The sequence below is a fragment of the Pelecanus crispus genome, chromosome 1 (genome assembly GCF_030463565.1).
Source record: "Pelecanus crispus isolate bPelCri1 chromosome 1, bPelCri1.pri, whole genome shotgun sequence".
NCBI classification, from domain to species: domain Eukaryota; kingdom Metazoa; phylum Chordata; class Aves; order Pelecaniformes; family Pelecanidae; genus Pelecanus; species Pelecanus crispus.
The window spans coordinates 98396751-98422373 of NC_134643.1; the positions used below are offsets into that span (position 1 = coordinate 98396751).

Here is a 25623-nt window from a genome sequence, read left to right on the forward strand (position 1 = left end):
CCCTTCTGGAAACAAAGGAGCTAAACGGGACTGAGGAAGCAAGAAGTGGGAAGGAGGCTTGGGAAATTTAAAGGAGAGACACTCGGAGCAGCTGGGATTTCCCTCTTCTTAAATGAAATCCCTGCCTGTGTGGGTAACCGATAGAGCAAAAAGCCAGACCTGCAGGTAAATGGAGAAGCAGAGATTCCAAAGGAAATTTCCGCTAACCTCATCCCGCTTGTCAAGAAGGTGAAGAAGAAGGAAAGTTAAAAGATACGCAGGGAGACAGACAGGCTCTGGGACCTGTTGGGCTGTGTAAAGATAAATCACTGGGCAGCAGCAAAGCTGTATGGCATTGCTCTCCTTTTAAAGGAAAAAGACGTTAAACCTCGTCGCTGGAAGGGGAACTTCCCTGAGAGTGTAAGTCTCAAGTCAAATTCTTGGCTTTCTGCTCTACGTACCGGACCCTTTCTCTGTGCGTGTTTGCATGTGTGTATGTGAGAACGTGAGAGAGAGAGACAGAGAGAGAAGGATGTGGATCACAGTGTCCTTTTGGATACACACAGTCATGTTACAGACAGATGATCTCATTTTTGCACAAAATTATCCATTTTGTGCTTTTCCAAAAATAACTGTAAACTCTACAAAGCCACCAGGGCAGAACAGAGGTGTAATCAGTACTTCTAAATCAGAAAAACTAGCCAACCTGTGCTCTTTTTTTATCACTTGTGCAAGATATCATCATACTGTTAACATCTAACTTTTTCTCTTTCTCTTCCTCCCTGCAAGTGGATTGCACAATGAACTGGAGGCCAGCTCTCAGCTTAGCCCTGCTGTGGGCAGTGTGGCTAGTGTGCGGCTCTGAGAAGACAGGGAGGCTAGAGGAGAGAGGGAGCCATGGAGTTAGGAAAGTGTCCCTGGCTTACAGGGCTCCAAGCAGCCTCCTGAGAAGGTCTGGGGCATCCCTGAGGAATTCGAGCCCGAATCCCCAACGCCCCACCACCAAGAGCGATTCTTCAGCACCTCCAAAGTCATCTGATAATGTCCTGCAAGGAGAAGCGCGTTCCCAGGCCAGGGGCATGGGGACCAGAACAAGACGGGTACAGAGACTCACAGCTGCAGCCAAATACTCCAAGTCCGAGATGATTAAGGATGAAGGGATATCTTCTGCCTCACAGTCACGAGTGGTACGTTTCCCTTTGGGGTCAAGTTCTCCCAATGTCCTGGCCAGCTTTGCTGGGAAAAATCGGGTGTGGGTCATTTCTGCCCCCCATGCCTCTGAGGGCTACTACCGGCTCATGATGAGCCTGCTGAAAAATGATGTTTACTGCGAACTGGCTGAGAGGCACATCCAGCAGATTGTGTTGTTCCATGAAGAAGGGGAAGAAGGGGGAAAAGTCAGAAGGATAACCAACGAAGGAAAAATCCTGGAGCAGCCACTAGATCCTGCCCTCATACCTAAGCTCATGAGCTTTCTGAAACTGGAGAAGGGGAAATTTGGCATGGTGCTGTTGAAGAAAACTCTGCAGGTGGAGGAAAGGTATCCTTATCCAGTCAGGCTAGAGGCCATGTATGAAGTTATTGATCAGAGCCCCATCAGAAAAATTGAGAAGATGCGGCAGAAGGGCTTCATCCAGACTTGCAAAGCAGCTGGGGTGGAGGGACAAGTGGTTGAGGAAGGCAGTAACAGGGGCAGCGCCCAGCCTACTCCTGGTGGTGGACATGTCCAGGTGTCAGCAAGGAAGGAGGAGCCAAAGAGGAGCAATAATCAGCCAACAAGGACCAAAACGGTGAGGAAACCAATGACAACCACGGTGGCCACTCCTCTGCCTACAGCAAGGACCACTACCCTCCCTCCCACCACCACAACTACCCGTGCCACCACCCGCGCAGTGACAACAGCAAGCCGGTCTACAACAACAACTACACCCCTCCCCACCACGCAGAGGACCTGGACCACGAAGTCACATTCCACCACAGAGTACCACAGGCTGCCAGTAGCCCCCGATGCCACCACACCACGAGTCACAACCTCTGAGGATTTCTACTCTCCTGTGTGGAAGGCAAACCGCAAGGACCGGCAGCGTGGCCACCTGGAGAAACACCTGGCAGCCACACGGAAACCAAGCAAAGCCACCCGCTATGACAGTTTCACAGAAGTCCCCACAGCTGCCTCAGTGCACTACACAAAGGCAAATGCAGGTAGATTTAAAGATAACCGAACAGACAGGAAGGACTACAACCATAGGGACCTAAATGTCACACCAGGGCAACACAAACCAACTAAGACTAAACCACCAAAAAGGAAGGCCCAAGAAAAGATACTGAGCAATGAATATGAAGATAAATATGACCCGAGCAAGCCTGCTAGTTCTCACTTAGAGGAAGAGATTGCAGTGGGAAATATTCCCCCAAAGAAAGGAAAAGAATCAAAGAAGCACGAGCGAATAGATAAACCTGAGAAGAAGAAGAAGAAGGACAGATCTGACAAGCTGCAGAAGAGTGAGAAGCAGTCCAAGAAGGACAAAGCTGACAAAAAGAGCAAACAGGACAAAGACCGTAGCAAGAAGAACAAGAAGGGGAGCAGGACTGAGAATGAGGATTTCCCCAAGCCCAACAAGAAGCCTTTCCTACAGCCTCCCAGGAAATCAGTGACTGACCTCCTGGAATATTTTGAAGGCAAAAGGCGGCTCATTGTAAGTAACTCATTCATCTGAATCCTATTACATAAATGAAGTCATATCTCCCTCCTAGTAGGAAGATGTGAAACAGGAAGTTCATGGTCATTTTGTATTCTTGGGTTTTGGTGCTTCTGTTTAAGAGGTAAAATTTCTAGGCCCAAACGATCATTTCCAACAGGGAAGGTTTCACAGCCTCATGTTGGAAATCTAACATGTAGTATGAACCTCAGTCAGCCGGGAATTAGGCTAAAACCTCCTCCCAGTCACTTCCATGAGCCACCATATAGCCATCAGATTATTTTGTTTCCAGTGCATATGTAGGTGTCAGGATCTGTATAGTTATGATCGACAAAAATGAAGTTCCAGCGTGGATTACATCCCTTTGTCGCTTTGGGGTACTTGCCAATGTTACCACATCTCGATGCTCAGCATGTCCTGCCAGCTGGCACACCTGTTTTATATTGGTGCTGGTGTCCTAAAACTGGAAGCAAGCCAGGTGGCTTGGCAGTACTAGTGCATGTCTGACTGAGGTTACGCACAAAGGCGTATGAACAGTTGCCCTGAGGTAGGATTGTTACATTTGCTATTCTTTCTGATGGGAATTTGGCATTCAAATCTCCTAGACATCTTCAGATATCCTGTGCAAACTTTATTTTGTTTTGGTTTTTTTCCCCTGCTGTTTTTATTAAACTATAACACTATGGTAAGTTTTCAACCCTGAGAAGAAACTCAGCATGGTCTGGAGTTACTTGTCCCAGGGTTTAATAGTGTTGTATGTTTTTCCAACTACTTATCTAAAAAAACACTTTACCTGGGACAGGAAACAGTTTTAGCTGTAGTACAAATGTTTTTTCTGGCAGATGGCACATGCCCTGAAAGGTACACTTTGAAAAACAGTTCTCTAGAAATATTATTGTGGGAGCTAGTTTCTTGCAATCATTCCACTGCAAGCTGGCCTGTTTCACAGTTATTGTCCAATAGTCAGTGTCACAAACATAGCTTTGACTTTCATGCCCCATGTCCCAATACAAATAGCTAAGATGCCAAACTAAGATGTCAACTGTTGGAATTTAATTAATCGTTCTGCTGATGATTCACAGACCTGAGCAGAAGGCAACTTTCTTCTCCCCCTCCCCATTCTTCCAGCTGTAGGGGCTGTGCAGAGCTAACAGACTTGCATTCCCCAACGTGATGTAAATGGAGAAGAGCCATATAGTCGAAAATTTTGGACTTGACTGAATTTTGCAAATAATGCCTATTAGTTACTTGTTAACTAATAGTTAAACAAATCAAAAGTTCAGAGAGAGAAACTGCATAGAAGTTTGGGATCTTTGAAACTTGGTCGGATATCTCAATGTTGTGGCTTCCAAAATATGTGCAGCATCAGGACAAATAAAAACAAATTTGAAAAAAGAGCCAAAAGCGGAGCTCACAGATGTCAGGCTGCTAATTCATTACACCAACACAGTCCTGGCAACTTAAAGGCTGGTCTGAAATTTGAACCTTCTGATACTAGGCCACCTCTCAGCTGGATCTCCAAGAATAGCGTTGCACAATCTCAGGTCATCAGGCCAAAACTCACTGAAGACAAATGATTATGCCACGCTGCACTTCACTTTTCCAGAATCTCACACCATCCTCAGCCTGCTTGCTCTAAAGTTTCTTGGAGAACAGCTTTGATTTGATCATTAGTAAAAGCAGTAGCTGAACGCTACTATCTCTTTGCCATGCATGGCATATGTGGAAAACAAAAAACTTCTTGAGCTTCTTTGAATTCACACACGTGCCTGTTTGCATCCCTTCCTGTCAAACTCTTTAGTCCCTTAGGGTCAGCCCTTCCAGCTAGATGAACCCTGCCATTCATGAGTCTTCAAACTCCCTCTCCAGAGAATTTGCCCACACTGCTGCAGAAGTGGCTCTACCTGATTTATTCCCCATTCCCTTGCTATACTTTTGACTTTCAGCTGCTTTAATAGACTGGATCACAAGGACATTTTTTCAGTCCTCTCCCAAAAGTCTTTTGAGAGATGTGGGGTTTTAAGTCCTACACATCATTAAGGATTTCAGATTGCAGATTTCAGTGTGAATTTCAAGGATCCAGAATTTTGAAGGCTATTCTGGGTTAAGTTTAATTAATGACAAATATAGGACCCAGCTGCAGAAACTGAAAAAATATACGGGTTTTGAGTCCTGCAGCCCCACCTCTCCATAGTGGGGCTTTTGTCGCAGTCTTATTAATGCTGAGAAATCTTGGTTCAGTGAGTTTGGGTTTTTTGTTTATTTCTCTGTGGTGATGAAATGCAGACTGACGGTTTATATATAACACTCTATTTATACCCACACACACATATATGCACATGCACATACACACACGTGCATGCAAATGCAGATAGATACAGTGTATATACTGCCTGGGTGAAAACAGTCCTAGCACAAAGCTTTGATTTGAAGTTTGCTTTGCCTCTTAAATGTTCCCTGCTTTGTTCTACGAGGTTTGATGAAGTAGATCAAATTCAGACTTGACTGTGCCTTCCTGCTTACGACCTCTGAAACTAGGAGGACAATACAAGCCAATGGTCTGGTTTTGATCTCAGTCCTCAAATCCTTTTCATGATCCTTTTTTCATTTGAAGCATTTCTATGCAATTTAAAAGCATGTTATACGTTATGGCCCAGAAATCAAATCCTCTTTCTGTCTGGCTCTCATTTACCTTCATGTCCCAATGCTGTAGTCATGCCAGTGGGCCTTTGCATGAGAGTCAGATATTAAAAGCCCCAAAATGCCTTTTACATTTCAGTACATTGATGAACTGGATTTATAAGGAGTATTTCATAAAAATTAGCCTTCACACCCTACAAACTTGAGAAGGCAGTTAGAAGATGATTGCACCTGTTACAGACTAAAAAGTGTAAGTTTGCAATTGAAGGATTCTGGTGATTATTTATGACCTTAAACCATAAAATTTGGATGCAGATTCCAACTCCCTTTGTGTTTGGGGGATTGGTGGCAGGTGCTTGATTGCAGTTCACTGCTGCCAGTTAGAATGATTACATTGCTAGAGCTGTGGCATTCCTCTCCACCTTCTGCTGGAAACTGCTGCATAGGACCACTGCAAGTTGTTACACACACGCCTCCCCTGGAATATTTGCATCTCAGTCACTGATGAAGGATCTAAGTTGTGTGCTTTAAACTTGTTACAAATTAAATCTTTGCAATTGTTTGGAGGCTTTGAAATAAGTACTATAAACTGTAGAGAGTTTTATACTTGTGGTGTTGTAATTGTTCCCCCTCCTGCTCTTCCCCCATAACCATGTCTTCTCAGCAATTATAAGTCCTGTAAGACATCGAAGTGGCTTGGAACAAACAAAAGCTAAATCAGCAATTTTCAGATGAGGTCACAATGGCCCTAGCGAGTCTTCCAGGTCATCTTATATGGCCATCAGCTACCTAAGTTTTCATGTAGCCCTAGTTGTACTCACCCCTTGACAGTCAAAACAGCCACCAGGACCCCTACCTGGACCATGGGATGAGGCCAGAGTGGCTGCCATGTTCCCACTGCTCCCCTTGTTAGTAAGTAGGGGGAATGCTAGATTCATGGCACCACTGAAGGCTGTGAGGAGGCATGACTGGCAGGGCAAGGGATAATAGGACAGTACATGGTTTTCTGTAAAATCAGTGCCATTTCTTCTATCAATCGGTGCTGTGGAGAGGCAGCGGAGGAGCTGGTGCCACCAGCTGGCTGTGCTTCCTAAGGTTTTCCTGTGGCTGGTTGAACACCTTTGGGTCAGGCCTGAGCCTAAAGGTACACTTCAACCACAAATAAATAAAATAAGGCTACAGAGCTGTCACCAGCTCTATGGAAAAGAAAGCCCAGTTTGCAGTGACTAGTTCTCCTTCAGTAAAATACTCATCTGCTTCATTCCTTATACTAAACAAGCTCTTTTGTCTCTGCCACCAACTAGCTGATCACGACCCCCAAGGCGGACAACACCATGTATGTACAGCAGCGAGATGAGTATCTGGAAAGCTTCTGCAAGATGGCAACGAGGAAGATCTCAGTCATTACAATTTTTGGCACCATGAACAACAGCAGCATGAAAATTGACCACTTTCAGCTAGGTTCTTTTTTTTAATAATTTCTTTCCATCTTGTGGGCGCAATACAGACAGCAAAGGGATAAATCTCCCCAGCTTGGGTCAAGATCTAAGCAAGATCATTTGTTGTGGTCCAGTTGCACTTCTGAACCCATTCCTCCTCTTTCCATGCCAGCTACACCCCTTTTGTATTTACATAAGTGCCTCTGGTATTTCCCATGTTTAGGCTTCCAGTGGTGTAATCTGAGCACCTTCAGCTTGCTTTCTGGGAATTCTTAAAGCCAGTAAAACAGTGAAACGGTGAAAAGCAGAAAAATGTGATGAGGGCATGGGACAGAAAGAAGAAATCAGGCTCAGCTCTACCAATATCTTGAATACCAACCTCACTGTCTAACCAAATGGCTGTCCTAATACAATGCCCCGCCCTTGGTTTTTTGCAGGACATCAGCCATGGGTAGCTAGATACTGGCTAGCACAATTTAAACACTGCTTAAAGAAACTGGTTGTTGTCATGAAGAAGAGGAGACTGGGGACAGAAAATGCTGAAGGGAACTGTTTGAGATTATATTCAAAGCTTGGCACAAGTTAATCCTATTTTGAATTTCAACATCATTATCTCCCTACTCTGCCACATAACATTTTCTCATGCCATTGCACTCCTCAAGCTCACAGAAAAATCTTCATTTTTCAGGGGCACGCACTGCCTAAACCCAGGACAGAGAGAAGTATGCTAGTTAGACCCCTTGCTGCGAGTTCCTTTCCTTCCCAGGATGAACTTTCCTAAGTTTAAGAGTTGATTTTGGTATGTTCACAAAGTGAGTATTCTCTTCCACAGTAAGGGGAGGAGGTCCAGGCACATTTTCCCCTCTGTACTGGTGGAAAGATATTTAGAAGATTTCAACCACAGCTTCTAGGTATGGACAACCTTACAAATTTGCACCAGCATACCTGATATTAAAAAGTTTACCATTTGAAGTCCATTAGTCTCTCTTTACCCATAAAGCAAGATACCCATCAGTGTGACTGTTTATTGCTGGCTGTTGTAAAGATGTACATCTCATTGAAGCCAGAGGTTTTGGAGGCACTATAAATCAGACTATGAAGGACTTGAAATGTAGCTCATTCAGCCATATTTAGTACCACCTTCTTTGCATACAGAGTTCCCATATGGATGGGTGACACTGGGCATCCATCTCTCTTAGGCAGCTTTGAAACAACCGGTGTCAGTGTTCAGGTCCTGGGGAAGCACCCACCAAAGCTAGTGAGAACCTTTCCTTTAATAACAGTAGGGTTTGGACAAAGACTTCAGGTCCCAGTCCAGCAAAGCACTTAAGCTTAGGTGTCTCTTGAATCATGTAAACAGTCTCATTGCTGTCTGCCTCTAAAGGTTAACACCACCATAAATGCTTCGCTGGACAAAGGCAAAGAAATAGTATAAAAGCTGCTAGTTTTGCTCATAAGTCCACTGCATCTTTCCTCTGGAAGTTCATCTGGTTTTACCAGACCTTGGGAAGAGACGTGTGATGGAACAGAAAGCTCAGGACCACACCAGATCCAGGGTATTTCAGGTCTGGCATGCAACAGGCCAGAAGATCACAGATTTATGTCTGGCTTCCAGCCATGCCTCTTCTACTCTCAGAGGGAGAGGACCAGGAGCCTTGTATGCCTGAATGACAGCAAGTCACAAATCCAGCCAGACTGTTCATTTGTGCACCTCCTTGACAAATCTGGAGCGGTACAGGATTTTCCACATCATGCCAAGGTTACTCAAGGTCACTTTTTGTGTATCTAGACCCATCTGCCCATCAGTGGACTGTTTAGGATTATATTTAGCTCCAGTCTGGCTAATAAACAGACGTTCACTCTGACATAAACCATACTCTTTCAGCCTGTTCCAAACTTAACCTAGACCCAAACTTTCCCCAAACCACACAAGTGTATATAACAGCTGAATTCTCACAGGAGGAATTAACTTGTTGAAGAAAAGCAGGAGACTTAGAAGGGTACAAGTTAAACTTCACATGAAGTTCACCTTACATTTTTGCCCAAAACAACAAATCCTGAGCTTTTTAAAAAGTTTAAATAATACAAACACCTTTCTAGCCTACCTCCCCTTCTCCTCTACCTTTCCTGCTTGCTTGGCCTCTTCATGGTTCACTCTCTGTCAGCACCAGAGGCAGCAAAAGCTCCTGAGAAACATTTTGTTCACAGTATTTATGCTGTAGTGAGAAGCCTTAGCACCCAGCATGATGAGGTCTACTTGTAGCGCTGCATCTTGGAACCGAGATACAAATGACAACAACAGAAAAGTCCACAGAAAAGACTTTTCACTTGAAATTTCAAACATGTTTAGAAGTAGTGAATGAAAGAGAGCTTATTAACACTGTTTGGCCAAGTTCAGCTCATACTGAAACCAAAGAGTGTTTCCCGGTTTCCCACTGGAATGACACAAAAGCTGAGTGTCACTGCAGAGGTCTTCTCTTCGCCCTGAGTTAGCCATGTGGTCTCTTTTCCCCAGCTCACAGGAACAGGGCTTTCGTCAACTAAACAGCCCCAGGCTACCTACCTTACAATCAAAGCCAATACCTATTCTATTAGGCCACTGTACTGCTACAACAAACTGCTGAACTCCTTTGCAACCTCATTTGAATTATTTGTGAAGAGTAACTCATCCTCTCAGCCTGTCTAGCTGCTACAGATGTATGGAGAAAAGTTTCCACACTCACTCAGTGACCTTTCTAGAAAGAGCAAAGAGAGCGAGGGCTTTGCAGGTACCAGCAGACAGTCTCAGCTCCTGTTGCTCTTCATGCTGATCCCAGAGGTCCTTTATGAGGTGGAGGTCAGGGACAAGTAGTGCATTGGAAAGAGGCGATTAAATTAACTTCTTTTTCTTCTCTCTAGAAATCACTTCCAAATTTGAAAGGCAGGCCAGCCTTTGTGGCACTATTTTTTTTGACCTGAAACATTTTTCTGTATCACTCTTGTCATTTAATTTTCTTCTTTACATTGTAAGTTTTAAAAGAAAATTCCCTAACAATGAAACTCTAAAGAGCTACCTTCATGTTGATATCTACAGTCTTTAAAGCACAAGAGTGCCATGGGTCAGTTGGTCTAAGGTACTGTGCCGTAGTGCAGTTTTCCATCACATTTCACACTAACATCTTTTGCATTATTGTACCTCCATATAGGCCAATAAGATAGTTTTTGCTTTTGTAGAGCAAAAGTATTGTTTGCAGGCATAAGTATGAATTTTTGGTCTATGTTTTAATGGTCATGCTTGCCATTAGTAACATGTAAATCTCATTTATGAAGAACTGAGGCATGATTTACATATGTTTTACAAAGTGAATAACCATTTAGCACATCCAGCAACACATCCAATGGGGAATTTACAACATTGCCTATAATTCTTTACAAAACTTGCAACTGAGGTACATATAACCATGTAAAACCATATAAATTACATCTACAGCTTGATTAGTATCACCAAATTTTAACAGTTGCTGGTTTGGCTTTTTTTCTGTAAGAAGCGGGTCCAAGGTGTGAAACCTAAAGGTCAGGTTCTGATTCAGACATTTTCCCAGAGTTTTAATTCAGAAGTTTTGTTCAGTCTATTACACCAATTGGACCTACTGCAAAATTTGAATCAGATCAGTATGCTCCTTAAAGGTTATGGATGTTTAGAAAATTATTTAAAATGTCTTATTGTATAATGAATCAAATCTTTTTTGTTGCTGTGTGCTCAACTCCCCCTGTGGAGCAGGGGACTGGGAAGTTGTAACCTCTGGATTCTAGTTCTTCATTGGCTGTAGCATCTCTGTTTGACTTTAGGCAGGTCACTTAAGCTTTGGCTGGGATTTCTAAATAAGGATATGAATATTTATATTCATAGTGGTGTCACAGGGGCATAAGCAAGTAACGTTTGCAGAGAGCTCATTGGTGCCCAGGTGACATTTCCCTTCGTGTGTGATTTAGCCTGTCTTTAGCTTTCCAGGCCCACAGTTGCATACAGAGGCCTGTTCCAGCATTGTCACAGTTGTATAGCACTGTGCTGGATGCTACAGCTGAGGCTGAGCTGATGACATGGAGGCTTTCAGGACTTGTCCCTAATACACCCTGGTTCCAGGGGTGTAAGTCAGTAAGGAACCTCAGTATCTCCACAGGCTTGTCTTGTACATGCTTCACATCTCTGCCTTCAGAGGTCTTTTTCTCCTCAAGCATTTCTGAATGTTTTCTTAGGTTAGAGCAGTGAGTAGGTACAAATCATTCTTAAATTTTTTTTTTTTTTTTCCTGCCAGGGTACTAGAATGGGAAATGAATGTCAGAAAGCAGATGAAGGAGTGCCACAGCAGAGTACATAGAGAGAGCTGAAGAGCTAGGACTGTAGTATTCAGGACACATTAAACAGTTTCTGGTTTCTTGTAGTCACTACACCTTCCATGTAATTTTTTAAGACTGGAAAGGTTAACTCTAATGTCCTGGCCAACCTCAAGCTGCTCTAGCTATATTTTACTGACCCAAATTCTCTATGTTGTTTCATTTGGATATGATGCTTTCCAGCTCCTGTCCTAAATTGTTGAACAGTTTCTATTTTCTATTCCAGAAGTGGCTGCAGTTCAGAACCTGGTGAAATGATTAGTACATGCATATGCATGTATAAGCACGTTTTAAAAATCTAAAATGTCTTTCCAGGAAAGAGCAGGCAACCAAGATTTTTCAAAAGCAAGTAGAAATGTTGAATACTGAAGTGCATGTGCCCTAGGATAGACTGATTTTCCAAAAATACTGGGATTGAAAACCGGACAGTTAAAAGCCATAGTGCCATACAGATGTTTCTTAATATCTTGCCTATGCAGCAGGAAGAGGGCTTCTGGGAAATTAATTTCCCTCTTTCTTTCAAGGTGGAATTAAAGGCAGAGCATTGTGTGATTCCATGATTATTTTTATTTCTCCTTTGTCTCATGTTAAGATAATGAAAAGCCCATGAAAGTGATAGAGGATGAAGATCTTGTGGACCAGCAGCTCATCAGTGAGTTAAGGAAAGAGTATGGGATGACCTACAATGACTTCTTCATGGTGCTGACGGACACTGACATGAAGGTCAAGGTGAGCGTTTCGACTCTTTGAAAGAAAAGGCATTGGAAAAATATGAAAACTTTGAAAAATTTTAGGAAATTACTACTTGCATGTGAAGTACAGAAGAGACTGATGTAGGACTCGTCATTGCTGGAGGACAAGAAAAAGGACAGTAAGAGAAATTTTCAGGAATTAGGTAGCTATCTTCATTTTCTGCAGCTAGGGGATTTCAGGAATTGTGGGTTTCTGCTGGGATGGTGAGCTGACACCATAGGAACAGGACCCCCCTCTGGCAGGGGTTTTAATGTAGTACCTGGCATTCTAAAATACACAGTTTGGCTGCTCAACAGGATGACAGCATATTGCATATGGACAATGCTCTAGTTGAATGGCCTTGCAAAAGAATATAATGACAATTTGTTGCCTGCAATGGCCTGGCCTCATCACATTGGGCAAATACTGAAAATACGCCACTTCCAAAGAGCAGTTTGACTGCAAAACAAATAATATTTTCCATGGTTTCTAATCTGTTCTAGGCCTTGTTACCCATGTGTAAATAGGAATACTTGAATCTCTATATATCCTACTGTACTGTGATACATGCAGAAAGAGTGCTAATATGTGCATCCCTTTATCCATCTGTTCTTTTTTCTTAACAGCAATACTATGAAGTACCTATAGCAATGAAGTCTGTGTTTGATTTGATCGACACCTTCCAGTCACGAATTAAAGACATGGAAAGACAGAAAAAAGAGGGCATTGTCTGCAAAGAAGATAAGAAGCAATCCCTTGAGAGCTTCTTATCCAGGTATGACCTTCTGTTCTTAGCTACTGCTAGTTATAATAATTATTGTCTTATTAGAAAAATACCCATCCAACTATTTCTGTGGGTTTTATTAATACAGATTTCTCAGTATTTACAGTGTTAAGCAAACACAGAGAGGTAGCCATAGCTGCATGCAGTCTTGTACAGAGCACTGGAAGTCAGGATGCATGTTGTCTTTCCTGACTGCACATTCTTTGGACACTAACTTTGTGTACCTCAGTACCCCCATCATGACATGGAGATAATAACACTGACTTGCATTAGAAGAGCAAATAAGGATTAAGTCACAGATGTTAGCTCATTGGTTTGAATGTATGAAGCACAGTGTTTATGTGTTTCAGTCATCAACCATCACAACCTCATTAATCCCATTCCAATCCATTCCACGTAGCTCAAATCACTAATTAATTCTCTGTAACTTCCTTCTTATCCTGCTTGAGATAGCAGTTGGTCTTTGCCAGTATTAGTCATGCATATTATTAAAGGTCTTGCAGATGTCTCTTGCAAAATGTTTGAGAGACCTTCTGCAGAAAGACAGTTTTGTTTATGCAATCTCTATATGCTGTGCTACTGCTCTACCTGTGAGACCTAAATTCCAGGCAATAAACATGTCCGGGCTGTGGGAATTCAGATCCAGAGAAGAGCTGTGCAGCTATAGCCCTATCTGTTACAGGATAATTTACATGAAATTTAGGGCTACTCCATCACTCTAGGCTTTACATGTTACTACTGCATCCTCCTCACCTACTATCAGAATCCAAGGGAATACACTGTTAATGCCAGATGGGTATAAAAATAACTGAGGTGGCGTGATGGATTATGACTTGAGGGAGAAAGGAGCAACAGGTAAATGAGTAGGTTGTTGGTTCATAAACATTTTAAAATTCGACGTCCAATTCAACAGAAAGAGAACCTTTAACAAGATCCACCCCACCCACCTCACCACCTCCTGTTTAGGTCTCAGTGATTCATCTTCAAGACCACCAAGAAGAACCACAGTTTGGAAACAGCTGACCAACACAAGAAAGAGCTTGTATGCTGGAAAGTGACAGGCCCCAAATCCTTCTTTGCTTGCAAACAGCCCTAGTAATAAACACACATTAGAAAAACAGGCAGGAAAAATGCAGAATGTTGCATCTATAAACAGAACTGCTGCTGCACAGAATGCATTTATTGTCTGTGAAACAAGCATCAGGCTTTAAATATCGGGTGGACTTCACTAGCCACATTAATTGGTCAGATTCCCAGCAAGATTCATTCCAGCTTTGTCCAAGATTATCTTCCCGTATGAACCAGAGTCCTGGCATCATCTCCCTGCTGTTGCTCATTGGGGAGGTCAGTTATAATAATGCAAATATTGTTCTTAACAAGTCTGGCTGGCGTGAAAGGAGACCATGAGAGCCAGAGCTGGTTTGAGTATTGCTTAAAAGCCACATTTATCAGGAGAAGATCCTTGAGTTTGTGGGGACGAGTCCCCCTGTAACACCAAGACACTGGCTGTGCTGCTCTCTCAGCTCACAAACAAGAATGGGGTGCAAAATAGGTAGAAGAGGAAGAAAGGATGCACCCAGGGAAGGGTCTGGCAGATTTGACAGGACAGGAGTATTGGCCTGTGGCTTCTCATGTCAGAAATAAGATAAATCTGTACATTAGTGATGGTAAACTAACAGCTGTGAAGGACCAACTGAATTAATTTCTCAGTAAAATGGGGCCCCAGACAAGCACACCAGGTATAGGGATTGCCTGGGGCAGAGGGATAAACAGCTTGAGTGGCTTTTAACCCTTTTCAGCTCTGTGCATTTCCAAAGGAGATACTCAAAAAAACCCAGAAAGGAATTACAGCATCTTAAAGCAGCTCACAGATAAGATTCCATCCTGATTTATGCCCTAGACAAAATATGATCCAATGTTTACATTCTGGGTCATTGTTTATAGGTAGCCAGGTGCTTTTGCTATACAAAATATCACAAAGATTATTTTTTCCTCATTTTTAGAATAACAGCATGAAATTTCCCCCCTTTCCTTCACATCACATATGTGATTCTTAATGCTTCTCGTTCCTATTCACATACCTGTATACCCACGCGCATGTCTCTGCTGTTCCTCCTGTGCAAGATTAAAATTCAGGACCTTTGCTTTTCAAGGGTTACTTTTTTAATCCTAAAAATGCACGCAGTATCAGTCAGTCAAGAAGACAGACATTGTCATCCCCTGTTCTTTCAGCCACTTGTTCTGTGACTTTGAGCAACTCCCACCATATTTTCTGCTTCTCTCAAGTGGAACAGAATTGACCCATTACATTAGCCTTTATTTTGTGATCTTCACATAGTGCTGCAGAAAGGCAGGCTATTATTGTAACAGAGTAACATCTGCATCCATTTAAAAGATCATTTCCTGCTACAAAAATATCCCCGCAGCTTTGCAAATTCCTTTAAATCTGATTTATTTAAGTTTGATGGAGAAGTACCTTTATTCAAAAAAGGGGTTGCTTGGAGAGTATTAAAAACCCGTATAGTTAGAATTTTTAAAGGTTTCAAGTGTCCTTATAGCATTGCCTTTAAGAGGACAACGGAAGGTGCTCCTTGTGGAAAAGTTTGGTTAGATGGGGCATCCCAAATTAAAGAAAAATCGAAAGATTTATCTTATTGCCCTATGCATGCCTTATATGGCCACAGGCTCACACAGCCACACACATACAAACAAGCTCAGATTTAAAGCCATGTTAAAGGTATTTTGAGCAAGGGCAGTATAGAAGAAAAAGAGGTCAGTGAGTATTTACACAGAAGTATGAGTTATGTCTGAAATGAAGATACACCCTAATTCTCAGACAGCCCTTGGACTGCAAAATAACTGTGCAGTTCCAGCAGTGGTGAATGACGTAAAAGCTAAATGTCTACTGAGGAATTCTACAGGAATCTTTCTTTCCCTTGGATATACACTTCCCAGCATTGTTATAACTATCAAAGGGCACTTTGAGCAAAGATCATAAGCTTTGCAGTTTGTTTGGCAAAGCAGCGAAATTGCAGATATTTCTTTGAGAGTTTTGGAGTTGTAAAATTCAAAACAGGCTTTATCCTCTCCCAGTGATGGATAGTACTGGGAAGATCTCCCATTCAGCTGTTACTTAGAAGTTGTGAGAGGTATGACATATCTCAGCCTACAAAGAACAAAAATGCTCAGAGGACTCGAGTCACTTGTGTCACGGCCAGGCCCTGTGGTGCTCTCTTCTCTTCCCAGGTTCCGATGGAGAAGGCGGCTGGTGGTGATCTCTGCCCCCAGTGATGAGGACTGGGCTTATTCCCAGCAGCTTGCTGCTCTCAGTGGACAAGCCTGCAATTTTGGTGAGTCAAAAGAAATTATACTTTTGCTCCCCAAAACCACATCCTTCCTGGTGATGTGATGGATTCCTTTGCTCAAGTCTGAACCTAGGCAGTCTGAGGAGTCTGACAACTGAAGTTTGCCGTAGCTCCTCCAAATACAAATGGAAAATATTGTGCTAAGCAGGTAGTACAGCACACCCTGACAGCTAAGACAGCTAAACAAAGTGTTCCCTGGAATCATTTTGTGTGAGGCAGAAAAGGTTAGCTCTCCAAAGCCTCTCTTCAGGCTTAGACTTCAGGAGATCAATAGTATTTTCTTCTTCTTACTGCACAAGTGAACGATGTAAGTACAATGCTTTGGGAAGGGCAGATACTCTTATACCCAGCTCAGAACTGGGCCAGGTATCAGGGAGATGCATGGACTTCCGTTTTTTTTTTTCTTTTCCTTCCTGCTTCATTCCCAAAACCTGAAGCCGTTTTAACCCAATAAGGACCCTCTCAGCCCCCTAACTACGTACTTAAGTTCCAACTACATAGTCAGTGGAGAGAGATGGGCTCCTCCAGGAGGCAATTAAGAGCAAGACCTAGAAACACTCTTCTGTCTTTCCATTATGAAGCCCTGAGAGACTTACTCTTTGACTTAGGTTGCTGGCAACACAAGTACTATATAGGACCTCGACTTGACTCCTACAACAGAATGAAACAGGTCCCATTCAAATGCCACTATTTCAACACATTTCAATTATGCCTGGAGATCTGCACAGTATCACTGCTATGCTGTCTATTTATTCATAATGACCTGGCTTTCATTCAGAGCATCAGCATCATCTCATTTGGTAACTACCAAAGTAACTGTGACATAGACCACAGCAAAATGCTTTTTGAAGAATGGGATGTAACCAAAACAGTTAATTCTTCACACTCTTCATTAGGGACAGCTTGAAGGAGACCCAGTGAGTTCCTAAAGTATTTGTCTTCAATGGCTGTTTTAACTAAATGATATGTTTCCAAGTATCTTACCTCCAAGTCATAAAAACAGTTACAGCAAAGATTTTGTAGATTGTACAGACTCATGTTACATGAACAGCTTCTACAGCCCCTAAGGTCTTTCTTCAAAGCAGAGGCAACAGTCCAAGCCTCTGCCCAGAACAAATGAAAGGAGTGAATGCCTGTCCTAAGCCATTCCCCACAGTCATTTGGAGTTTAACTGTGGTAAGTCATATTGCCTCTAAATACTTTGTTGCTGTGTGTATGACAAGCAAGAGCTTTACTAGTGAACAAAACAGTGCAGAGACATTCTGAATTTGGGGAATGGCCTCTCTAATTTACTGGTGTGCTTAATGTTTGTATCCCTGTGCTACAGAACCACACCAAATGCCATTGTCCTTGGGACACTAGCAACAGCTTTTATGCAACTGATATCACATTTATTTGACACAGTAGTTTATCCCCATGTTTGGGACAGGCAGTGCGACTGGCACAGACTCCAGAGAAATCAGTTAACTCTTCTTCCTAGAAGAGGGCTGCTGAGACTGGCCCCTAGTTTAGCATGCACAGACCTGGCTGATTAAACTGAAATCTGCCTGAGAACAAGCAGAAAGAACTGGTCTGACCCAAAACCATTTCCTCCACAGGTCTGCGCCATATAACTATCCTCAAATTGCTAGGACTTGGAGAAGATATTGGTGGTGTCTTAGAGTTGTATCCAATTAACGGTAAGTGACTGTTTCCAATTTCTTCAGTACTACCCATGAAGGGCATTACACAGCGCTGAGTGTTTCTTTGGTGTAATTTCTTTAGAGATGGGTATGACTGTGTTTTTCTCTTTTGTTTTGTTTCTTTTAAAAAACAAGACAACATAAAAGCAAACCATAAGTTTTCTTGGCATTCCTGTGCTAAATATTATATAGCTTCTTCAGGACAGAAAAACCCAATATCATCTGGAAGTCATCTCACATCTTTATCTCCCACCTAAACATACAGTCCCAAGTACACTCCTCTGCCTGCCTTGCTGTCAAAGACAGCAAAGGGATGTCCATGCCTTTTACAGGCTCAAGAGTTTGCAGGGCTAATGGAACATAGACCCAGAAGCTTCTCTTATATGGGTCCCTCATAAAATGGTTTGGGCTGGAAAGGACCTTTTAAAGATCATCTAGTCCAACACCCCTGCCACGGGCAGGGACATCTTTCACTAGACCATGTTGCTCAAAGCCCCATCCAACCAGATCTTGAAGACTTCCAGTGATGGGGCATCCACAACTTCTCTGTGCAACCCGTTCCAGTGTCTCACCACCCTCATCCTAAAAAGCCTCTTCCTTATAGCCAATCTAAATCTACCCTCTTCTGGTTTAAAACCATTACCCTTTGTCATGTCTCTATGGGCCCTGGCAAAAAAACTTTCTACATCTTTTTTATGAGCCTCCTTTAAGTATTCCACTTGCATCCCAGCAGGCTACTTCAGGTAGGAGGAGGTCTCACTGTCAGGGTACGTTTCAAGTGCTACAGCTTCCTCTACTACCCTACTACATAATCCCCACGACTGCCTCCATCAGTGGCGGGACAAAGACAGGAAGAAGCTTATTTATCCCACTGCTGTTCCTACAGCTCTACATGAAAGCATCTTAGTCCTTCTACCACACATAGACATAAGCCCATGCCTAAGAAAGAATATGAACAGAGGAAGCAGATGTCATACTTCTTCCATCGACACTCTTGCAGCCTCCACTTACTTTTCATTGAAGGACTTCATGACCTCGGTTATAGTTCCTATTTGTTAAGATCAACAGATCTCTCTCAATTCACTTGTCTAATCTCCCTTTGAATTCACATTAACTTCTAGCATGTGTCCTCCTGTGAGAACCTCTACACATCTGCAAGGTACCTTTTATTTGTCCTGAACATGGCCCCTATAGCTTGCTTTGTTCGATACCCCTTACCTCTTGTGTGGGGATAAAAGCTAAACATTTAATCCCTGTCCATCCCTGCAGTGACATTCACAACCCTGTAGACCTCCCCCAACCCATTTATTTTACAGGCTGAAGTCTTTACTTACTTGGTCATTTCTCATACAGGGTTTATTCCAAACCTACGATCAACCTTGTTGCCTTTCTGACTTTGTTTCCCAGTCCTACTATATTTTTTTGAGGTGAGAGAACCAGAATTGCACGCAGTGTTCAAGATGCACACAAACAATAGGTTTCCGTAGTGGCATAATAATACTCTGGTTTGGTTTTTCTTATTTTCCTCATGGTTTATAACATCTGTTTTGGCTTTTGACCATCAGTGAGCACTGAACGAGCCTTTCATGAAACTCTCTTTCACAGCCCTAAGATCTCATTGCCAAGTGGTAATGGTCAGATTTCACCATTTCTTATGTGGAGTTAAAATTTTCACCATGTGCATTATTTTACTTCAATTTGAATAGAATTTCTTCCATCATTTTATTGACCAGTCACACAGCCTTACAAAGGTCTTCTGCAATGCTGCAAAATCATCCTCTGCCCTTACAATTCTGAGTATCTCCACATCCTCAGTACAATTCCTCACCTCCATGCTCATACCTTACTTGCGTCATTTAACAAATACATTGAACAGCACCAGCCCCAGCACAAACAACTGTGGGACTTCACTGGTGACCTCCCTCCACTCCAGGAATTGATCATTCACTCCCACCTTTTTTCTGCCTTTCAACCAAGCTATTAAAGTTCCTTTTGAAGCCTTCTGGAAATCCACATAGCTTGTATCAGCCACCTGCTTGCTGACCCCCTTCAGAGAACCTCAACAAGTTTGTAAGGTAGGATGCCACTTTGTAAGAGTCCTGTTGCCAGGCCAACTAGGTGTATGTCTACGTGTGTATATATATATAGAGAGAGGTGTCCACTGATCCTAGTTGTCTTATACTTTCTACTCATTCATGCAGCACAGACTCCACACTTACAAGCCTGGAGTTCACCAGACTTGCTCTAGAACATGTATTTTGCAGTGGACATGACACCTACCACATCTCATATCTCGCATATCATGAAATTTCAAGAGTGAAGCTCTATACTGCTATTAATGACCGAGCAAATTCATCCTGCAGTTCTTCACACTATCACACTTCAATTCCAGTGATTTCTTTCACTGTGACTGTTTTTCACATATGCCTTCTGCATTATGTGAACCAGTGACCCAAGCTGCATAGAAGCCAAAGTGCATGTGTGTTGGGTGATGAAAAGGTGTGCCACACTCTAGTAGCTTCAGCCTAAAGAATAATGACAAGTTTACTAAACCTAACAAAACTGTTAAAAATGCATCTTTAGTTCACAGTGGAACAGTTTCATTTTGGAACCAGGAAATCCTGAACTTGTAAATGACAAGAATCTTACATTGCCAACTATTGGGCTGTATCCTATCTCATGTTGCTAACTCACTCATGTACAAACCATCATCATTGCCTAAACAAAATATCAATGCTCTTTTTATGTGATCACTTTCTAGGAAGCTCTACTGTAGACCGAGAAGATATCCCAGCTAATTTGGTGAAAGACATTCGAAATTATTTCCAAATTAGCCCAGAATATTTCTCCATGCTTCTAGTTGGGAAAGATGGAAACGTCAAATCCTGGTATCCTTCCCCAATGTGGTCTATGGCGATTGTGTACGATCTGATTGATTCCATGCAGCTTCGGCGACAGGAAATGACAATTCAGCAATCACTTGGCATGCAGTGCCCAGATGATGAGTATGGTGGGTATGGTTACCATAGCTATCACCAGGGATACCAGGAAGGTTACCAAGATGACTACCGTCACCATGGAAGTTACCACCATGGATATCCGTATTGAAAAGAGCAACTTAGCCTTCGACTGCCCCGTGTCTGTCTTCTAATAGCTATCCAAGCAATAGGTGGCCAGTTGCTGAAAGTCTTCCCAGGCCACCTAGATATCCATGCCTCGTTCTTCCACTGTTCAATCAAGGGACTTTGGTCATTTGCCTTCTCAAAAATGCAGAAGCCTTTACAGTGAAGCAATTCAAACCAGTAGTATTGAAGCTTTAAACAATAAAGACTCCTTTATATTTTTAAACCTTTACAAACAAAGGGCATCAGCAGGTGCTGTTTGTATTAAAACCAAACAAAAAAACGCCACAGCCCCAGTCCATGGACACTACTGTAGGGCAGGACACAAACTGTCCAACAAATATTGCAATGCTCTTTTTAGTATTTTTTTCTAAGGAGAACAAAAATACAAGTATATTTATTAGAAAGTGAGATTACATTGTGCTTACGAAGACAAGCAAAGAGTCACACTTCAGGACTTTCCCAGAAAAGGAAAATTTAAGAAAGAAGCATGGGGCAGGCTCTTTAATAATAACTATAACAAAATCCTTTTGAAGTACCTTGTCTAAAAAGACAGCATCCCTTCTACAGTGCATTAACATTGTAATTAGCTGACTATCAATAAAAATAAGAATTTATGGCTATGGCAGGATTTGTTACAATACAATACAATGCAAAGTTCTTAACTACAAAGCTTGCTGCATGGCCATTTATTCTTTTAATTGGGGTCCTTGTTCTCTTAGGTCCTGCCCACCTGACAGTTAAATTCAAGTTAATGAGAGCTAAATGGAATCACCAACAATAGTGAGCAGTGAAAAAAAGGAAAAAATCCTCTTTCACATATATTTTAAATGAGTTGTAACTAGCTCTCTATAATAATGTTTTAATTAAACTATTGCTCTAAATATCAAATTTTCTTCTACCTCTTCTTCTCATATGCTCCCCCATGGAAAAAAATATCTAGACTATATGTTTATAAAACTATCTGGGTATAATTTGACCTGCTACTAAACCAGCTCTATTTCTGCCACACTCTCTGAAATGGTTTTCTTATCCCTTCTCATGGGTGTGTTTGGGCACTGGATCTGTTGCACCACCCTACTCCTACTGAAATCAGTGGCAGGAACCACATGCATAGCCATGCTTTCAACACCATTTGGGTTAGATTTCTAAACATTAATGACCCAGCAGAAAAATTTAGGAATATCCTGAAGTGAAGGTATCATGCAAGCCTTCATACTGGCACAGTGGTCACTTCTAATGTTGAAGGCATGCCTGACCAGTCACATTTCTTTTTATAATCCAGGACATGGGTGCAAGTCATGTATAGACACATGCAACAGGGCACACTAACTAGGTTTTGCCATCACAGCAGTAGCACAGGAATAGGGAGAAGCTACAGATCTAAGCTGGCCAGAGCATGCTCCACAGTTTGAGTTTTAACTTTTTTTTTTTTTTTTTGGCCCAGACAAAACCAGAACTGGGTGAAGCAACAAGTTCACTCAAAACCAGATACTTTCTTTAGAAACTTAGTCACAAAAGGTCAGACTTTGCTTGCCCTTCTCAATGTCAAAAAGGCAGACAGATGTGGAGAGGTCACAGGGCCTCACCAGTTTGAGGTTCTTCATTAGCTTTACAAACCTGGTCACCCTCTGGGGCAGGCTGCCCTCTGTACCCCAAGGTGTAGTCAGCACAGGGTACAGCTCCCAGCTTGCCTCTCTCAGGTGACTGCAGATAAGTGGGGGAAGGTAGTAGGCATTGGACAGAACCATTTGAGAAGACTGCTTCTTGCAGAGAGCTTCCAAGCTCTCATTAGCTACAGCACTTGCACAGATGAAAGCAGTGGACAAAGAAATTCAAAAAACCAAAGAGGAACTACAATCAGAATCATAGAACTGAAAGGTTTCTAGAAGAAAATGGAAGGTCCCATAGCTCAGTTTTAGAAAACAAGTGCTTCATGCATCAGTGTATTAAGGTCAGCTGCCTAACTTTCTTTGCCTAAAGCAAAAGCAGAGGAAAGTATACCAGATGTCTAACAGCCACCTCCTGTAGACAAAAAGGGAAACACCTTTGGGGTGTTTTCTTTCAGGTGTTCATTTCAACCTTTCTGTAATCTTGTTTTTCTGTAAAGTCTGTAAATGAAAGCCCTTTTAACTCACATTACAAATCATGGAAACTAAATGTCCTGTGCTGAGCAGGAAGAGGAGACTGTTAACTTACAAAAGAGAGTGCAACACCTGATCCAAATTGCCTTTTTTCTTTTCCCCTTCTCCCCCCCCCCCCCCTTCCAGAATTCAAAGTTAAATTGTGCAAGTACCAAACCCAGCCTAGGCATTCTGTGGGAGTTGCATTAAAAAGACAACTCCAAACAAGCTCTCCACTTATAAGGGAGGTTGGGACGGGCTCTTAACCAAAACTACACATTCAAATATTGACAGAATTTGAGGAAGACTCAGTATTATTCTACATTGTGATGCCAATTCCTGCCTGCATTACAAACTGGCTCAAAATTACCAGAAACTTTTAGCAATGATTTAAAATCCTGGTTTTGCAACCTATCTCTCCCCATGGAAACCTAAAGGCAAAGCCTGAAGGAACACCAAGCCAAAAAATCCTTTCAACCACAACATATAGTTATCTTGAAAACTGTAAGCATTCAGGAGCTACAATACTCCAAATTAAGACTTCATTTTGCAAAACACAAATCAAATCCAAAGCACTGGATCTGTCCCCGCAGCAACACTCAGAGGACAGACTTATTAAGGTCCTATTTCTACAGCCCTTAGTGGGAAGATACCACATGATAAAGAAGAACTTTTTTCTTATACATATTTATGGGATTTGATTCAGCTCCAAGACGGCTGTTTTCATCCACAGGCTATCTTTCAAGCACCATGGCTCAGCTGCTACATTCACAAAGTAGCTGAAATTAACCAAAATAGATATTACTTTAACTGGCTTGTTATAAACAAGAGAAACATGAACACATCTCTCTTCCTGGGAGGTTTGGTGAACTATTTCCTCAAACCTGGAGGAAGGAACATAACATCATCAGCAGGATGGATCCTCAGCAGAAAGTTCAAACTTTTGGGAATCTGGGCTCTAAATCAGAGCTTACAAAGAGCTCTCTGCCCAATGTATTCGTTAAAGACTATGTGCCAAACTAACGCAGCTCTCCAAAAATCTCCTCATAAATTTCCCTGCTGCCATTTGAAGAGAAAAACAATAAGCTTTGCAATATGGAGTAGGTCAACAACCATACAGTGGAAATACTTAATCAGGTGGGATTCACATGATCTATTTGAAACATTTAACTATGGAATAGCTCCCCCTTGCTAACCAGGGCTTCTCTCCAGCTGACAGTTGTTTACAGTCACTTCCTCTAACAAATCTCATGTACACACTAACTTTGGCTATTGCCATGGATAGTACAGCTACACAGAATTACATAGTTATACTTTCAGGTTACTTTACACACTTTCTTATTGCTAAGTTGATGCAAATCCTTTCCCATTTTTAGGCAGCAGTTAACATTCCTGTTGCTGCAAAGGGGATATACAGTTCTCCTTCATTATTAAAAGAAACCTGCCTGGCCAATCCAACAGAATCTCTCTGAGACCTCCAACCTGCAGACAGCAGAAAGATTTCTACGTTAGACAGGACCAACTCTACAGCGCAAGTAAATGCTTGGATCAAAGTTGTATACCTGGTATCTTTGGGCAATCTAAGACTTTGGCAAATAAGTCAAACATGATAGCATTGGTGAAATTTATAGAGGGAAAAATCATTAAGCAGGACAAGAGTTGAAAGCAAGAACTAAGTGCACTTTATAAAACCTGCAGGTCAGCCATTTCCATATCTCATTTCTCTTAAAGGCAGGTATTTCAGGCAGGAAGGTCAAACATGTTTTTTAAGACATTCATCTTTGGTTTGGTGCTCTGTCATTAGAGGCATGAGGCTGATTTCCATGTTCTGACTTAATGCAAGGCAAAGCTCTCTGGAAAAGTTCATGTAAAAAGCTACTGCTTATGTAAATGCAAAGCAATGCAAAGCTAACAGTACTTTCACTCTTCTTGGAAATACCTGCTAAAGTTGGTAGCTACGATTGAAAAAGACAATGAACTCAAGAAGGTATATATTGCAAAGCTGTATGTAATGAAAAAAATGAAAATGTCTTATCGCAACTAAGTCTTTAACAGCTGGAGCACTTTTTTTTTTTTTCATTGAAGTTTCATCTTCCTAACAGGACATCATAAACCAATGAAAAACATGTTTCTGGTATATGAAATACACTTTCTTATTCATTCTATACAGATGCAAACAAGTAGGATTCCTTTTGTTGAACTGGCCTACTATAGAAGCACAATGAGATCAGCTGTAAAAAATTTTTCAACCACAACAGTAATTTCACTTTATACAGTTATTCTTAATATATGCTAGAAAAAGTTAGTACTCCCGGGGAAAGAAGTAAGAAATGAGAATAATAATTTTACATTCACAGTTTGCAACTTGACAGTCATTGCCCACATATGGAAACAGGCTGCCCCTCTTGATGGATCAATGACAGGAGGTATGTTAATTAATACAGCCATGAGCCATCAACACAGTATGCCTAAGTAAGCTGTTATACACAGAGCCTGGAAACAGGATGACAAAGGGGAACAAAGGCAGGACTGTCTTCAGTCCACAGAGAAATGCATCACTAACTGATTACTATACACTGTGGTATGAGGCTTTGACACTGAACTCATTGCTTATCTTCTTAAGAATTCTTTTGACAATATCTTTCAAATATGAAAGACGCATTTTTGAAGGGAGGAAAGTATAA

The 25623-nt window shown here is 41.9% G+C and overlaps 1 protein-coding gene across 1 annotated transcript; it reads left to right on the plus strand.

Annotated features, from left to right (window-relative positions):
* The first annotated feature begins 779 nt into the window (after positions 1-779).
* CCDC80 (coiled-coil domain containing 80) lies at positions 780-20802 on the plus strand. The gene is made up of 7 exons (XM_009488686.2): positions 780-2675; positions 6623-6779; positions 11724-11860; positions 12490-12638; positions 15894-15997; positions 17611-17691; positions 20456-20802. Exons 1-7 carry the CDS (start codon positions 780-782, stop codon positions 20800-20802), a joined length of 2871 nt encoding a protein of 956 aa, XP_009486961.1.
* The last annotated feature ends 4821 nt before the right edge of the window (positions 20803-25623 follow it).

What these genes read in the sequence shown, in the direction of transcription:
- CCDC80 (XM_009488686.2), top strand. Translation starts at nt 780, where the DNA reads ATGAACTGGAGGCCAGCTCTCAGCTTAGCCCTGCTGTGGGCAGTGTGG. An exon ending in ACACTGACATGAAGGTCAAG is followed by an intron (nt 11,861 to 12,489) that starts GTGAGCGTTTCG and finishes TTTTCTTAACAG; the next exon opens with CAATACTATGAAGTACCTAT. An exon ending in TGGACAAGCCTGCAATTTTG is followed by an intron (nt 15,998 to 17,610) that starts GTGAGTCAAAAG and finishes TTTCCTCCACAG; the next exon opens with GTCTGCGCCATATAACTATC.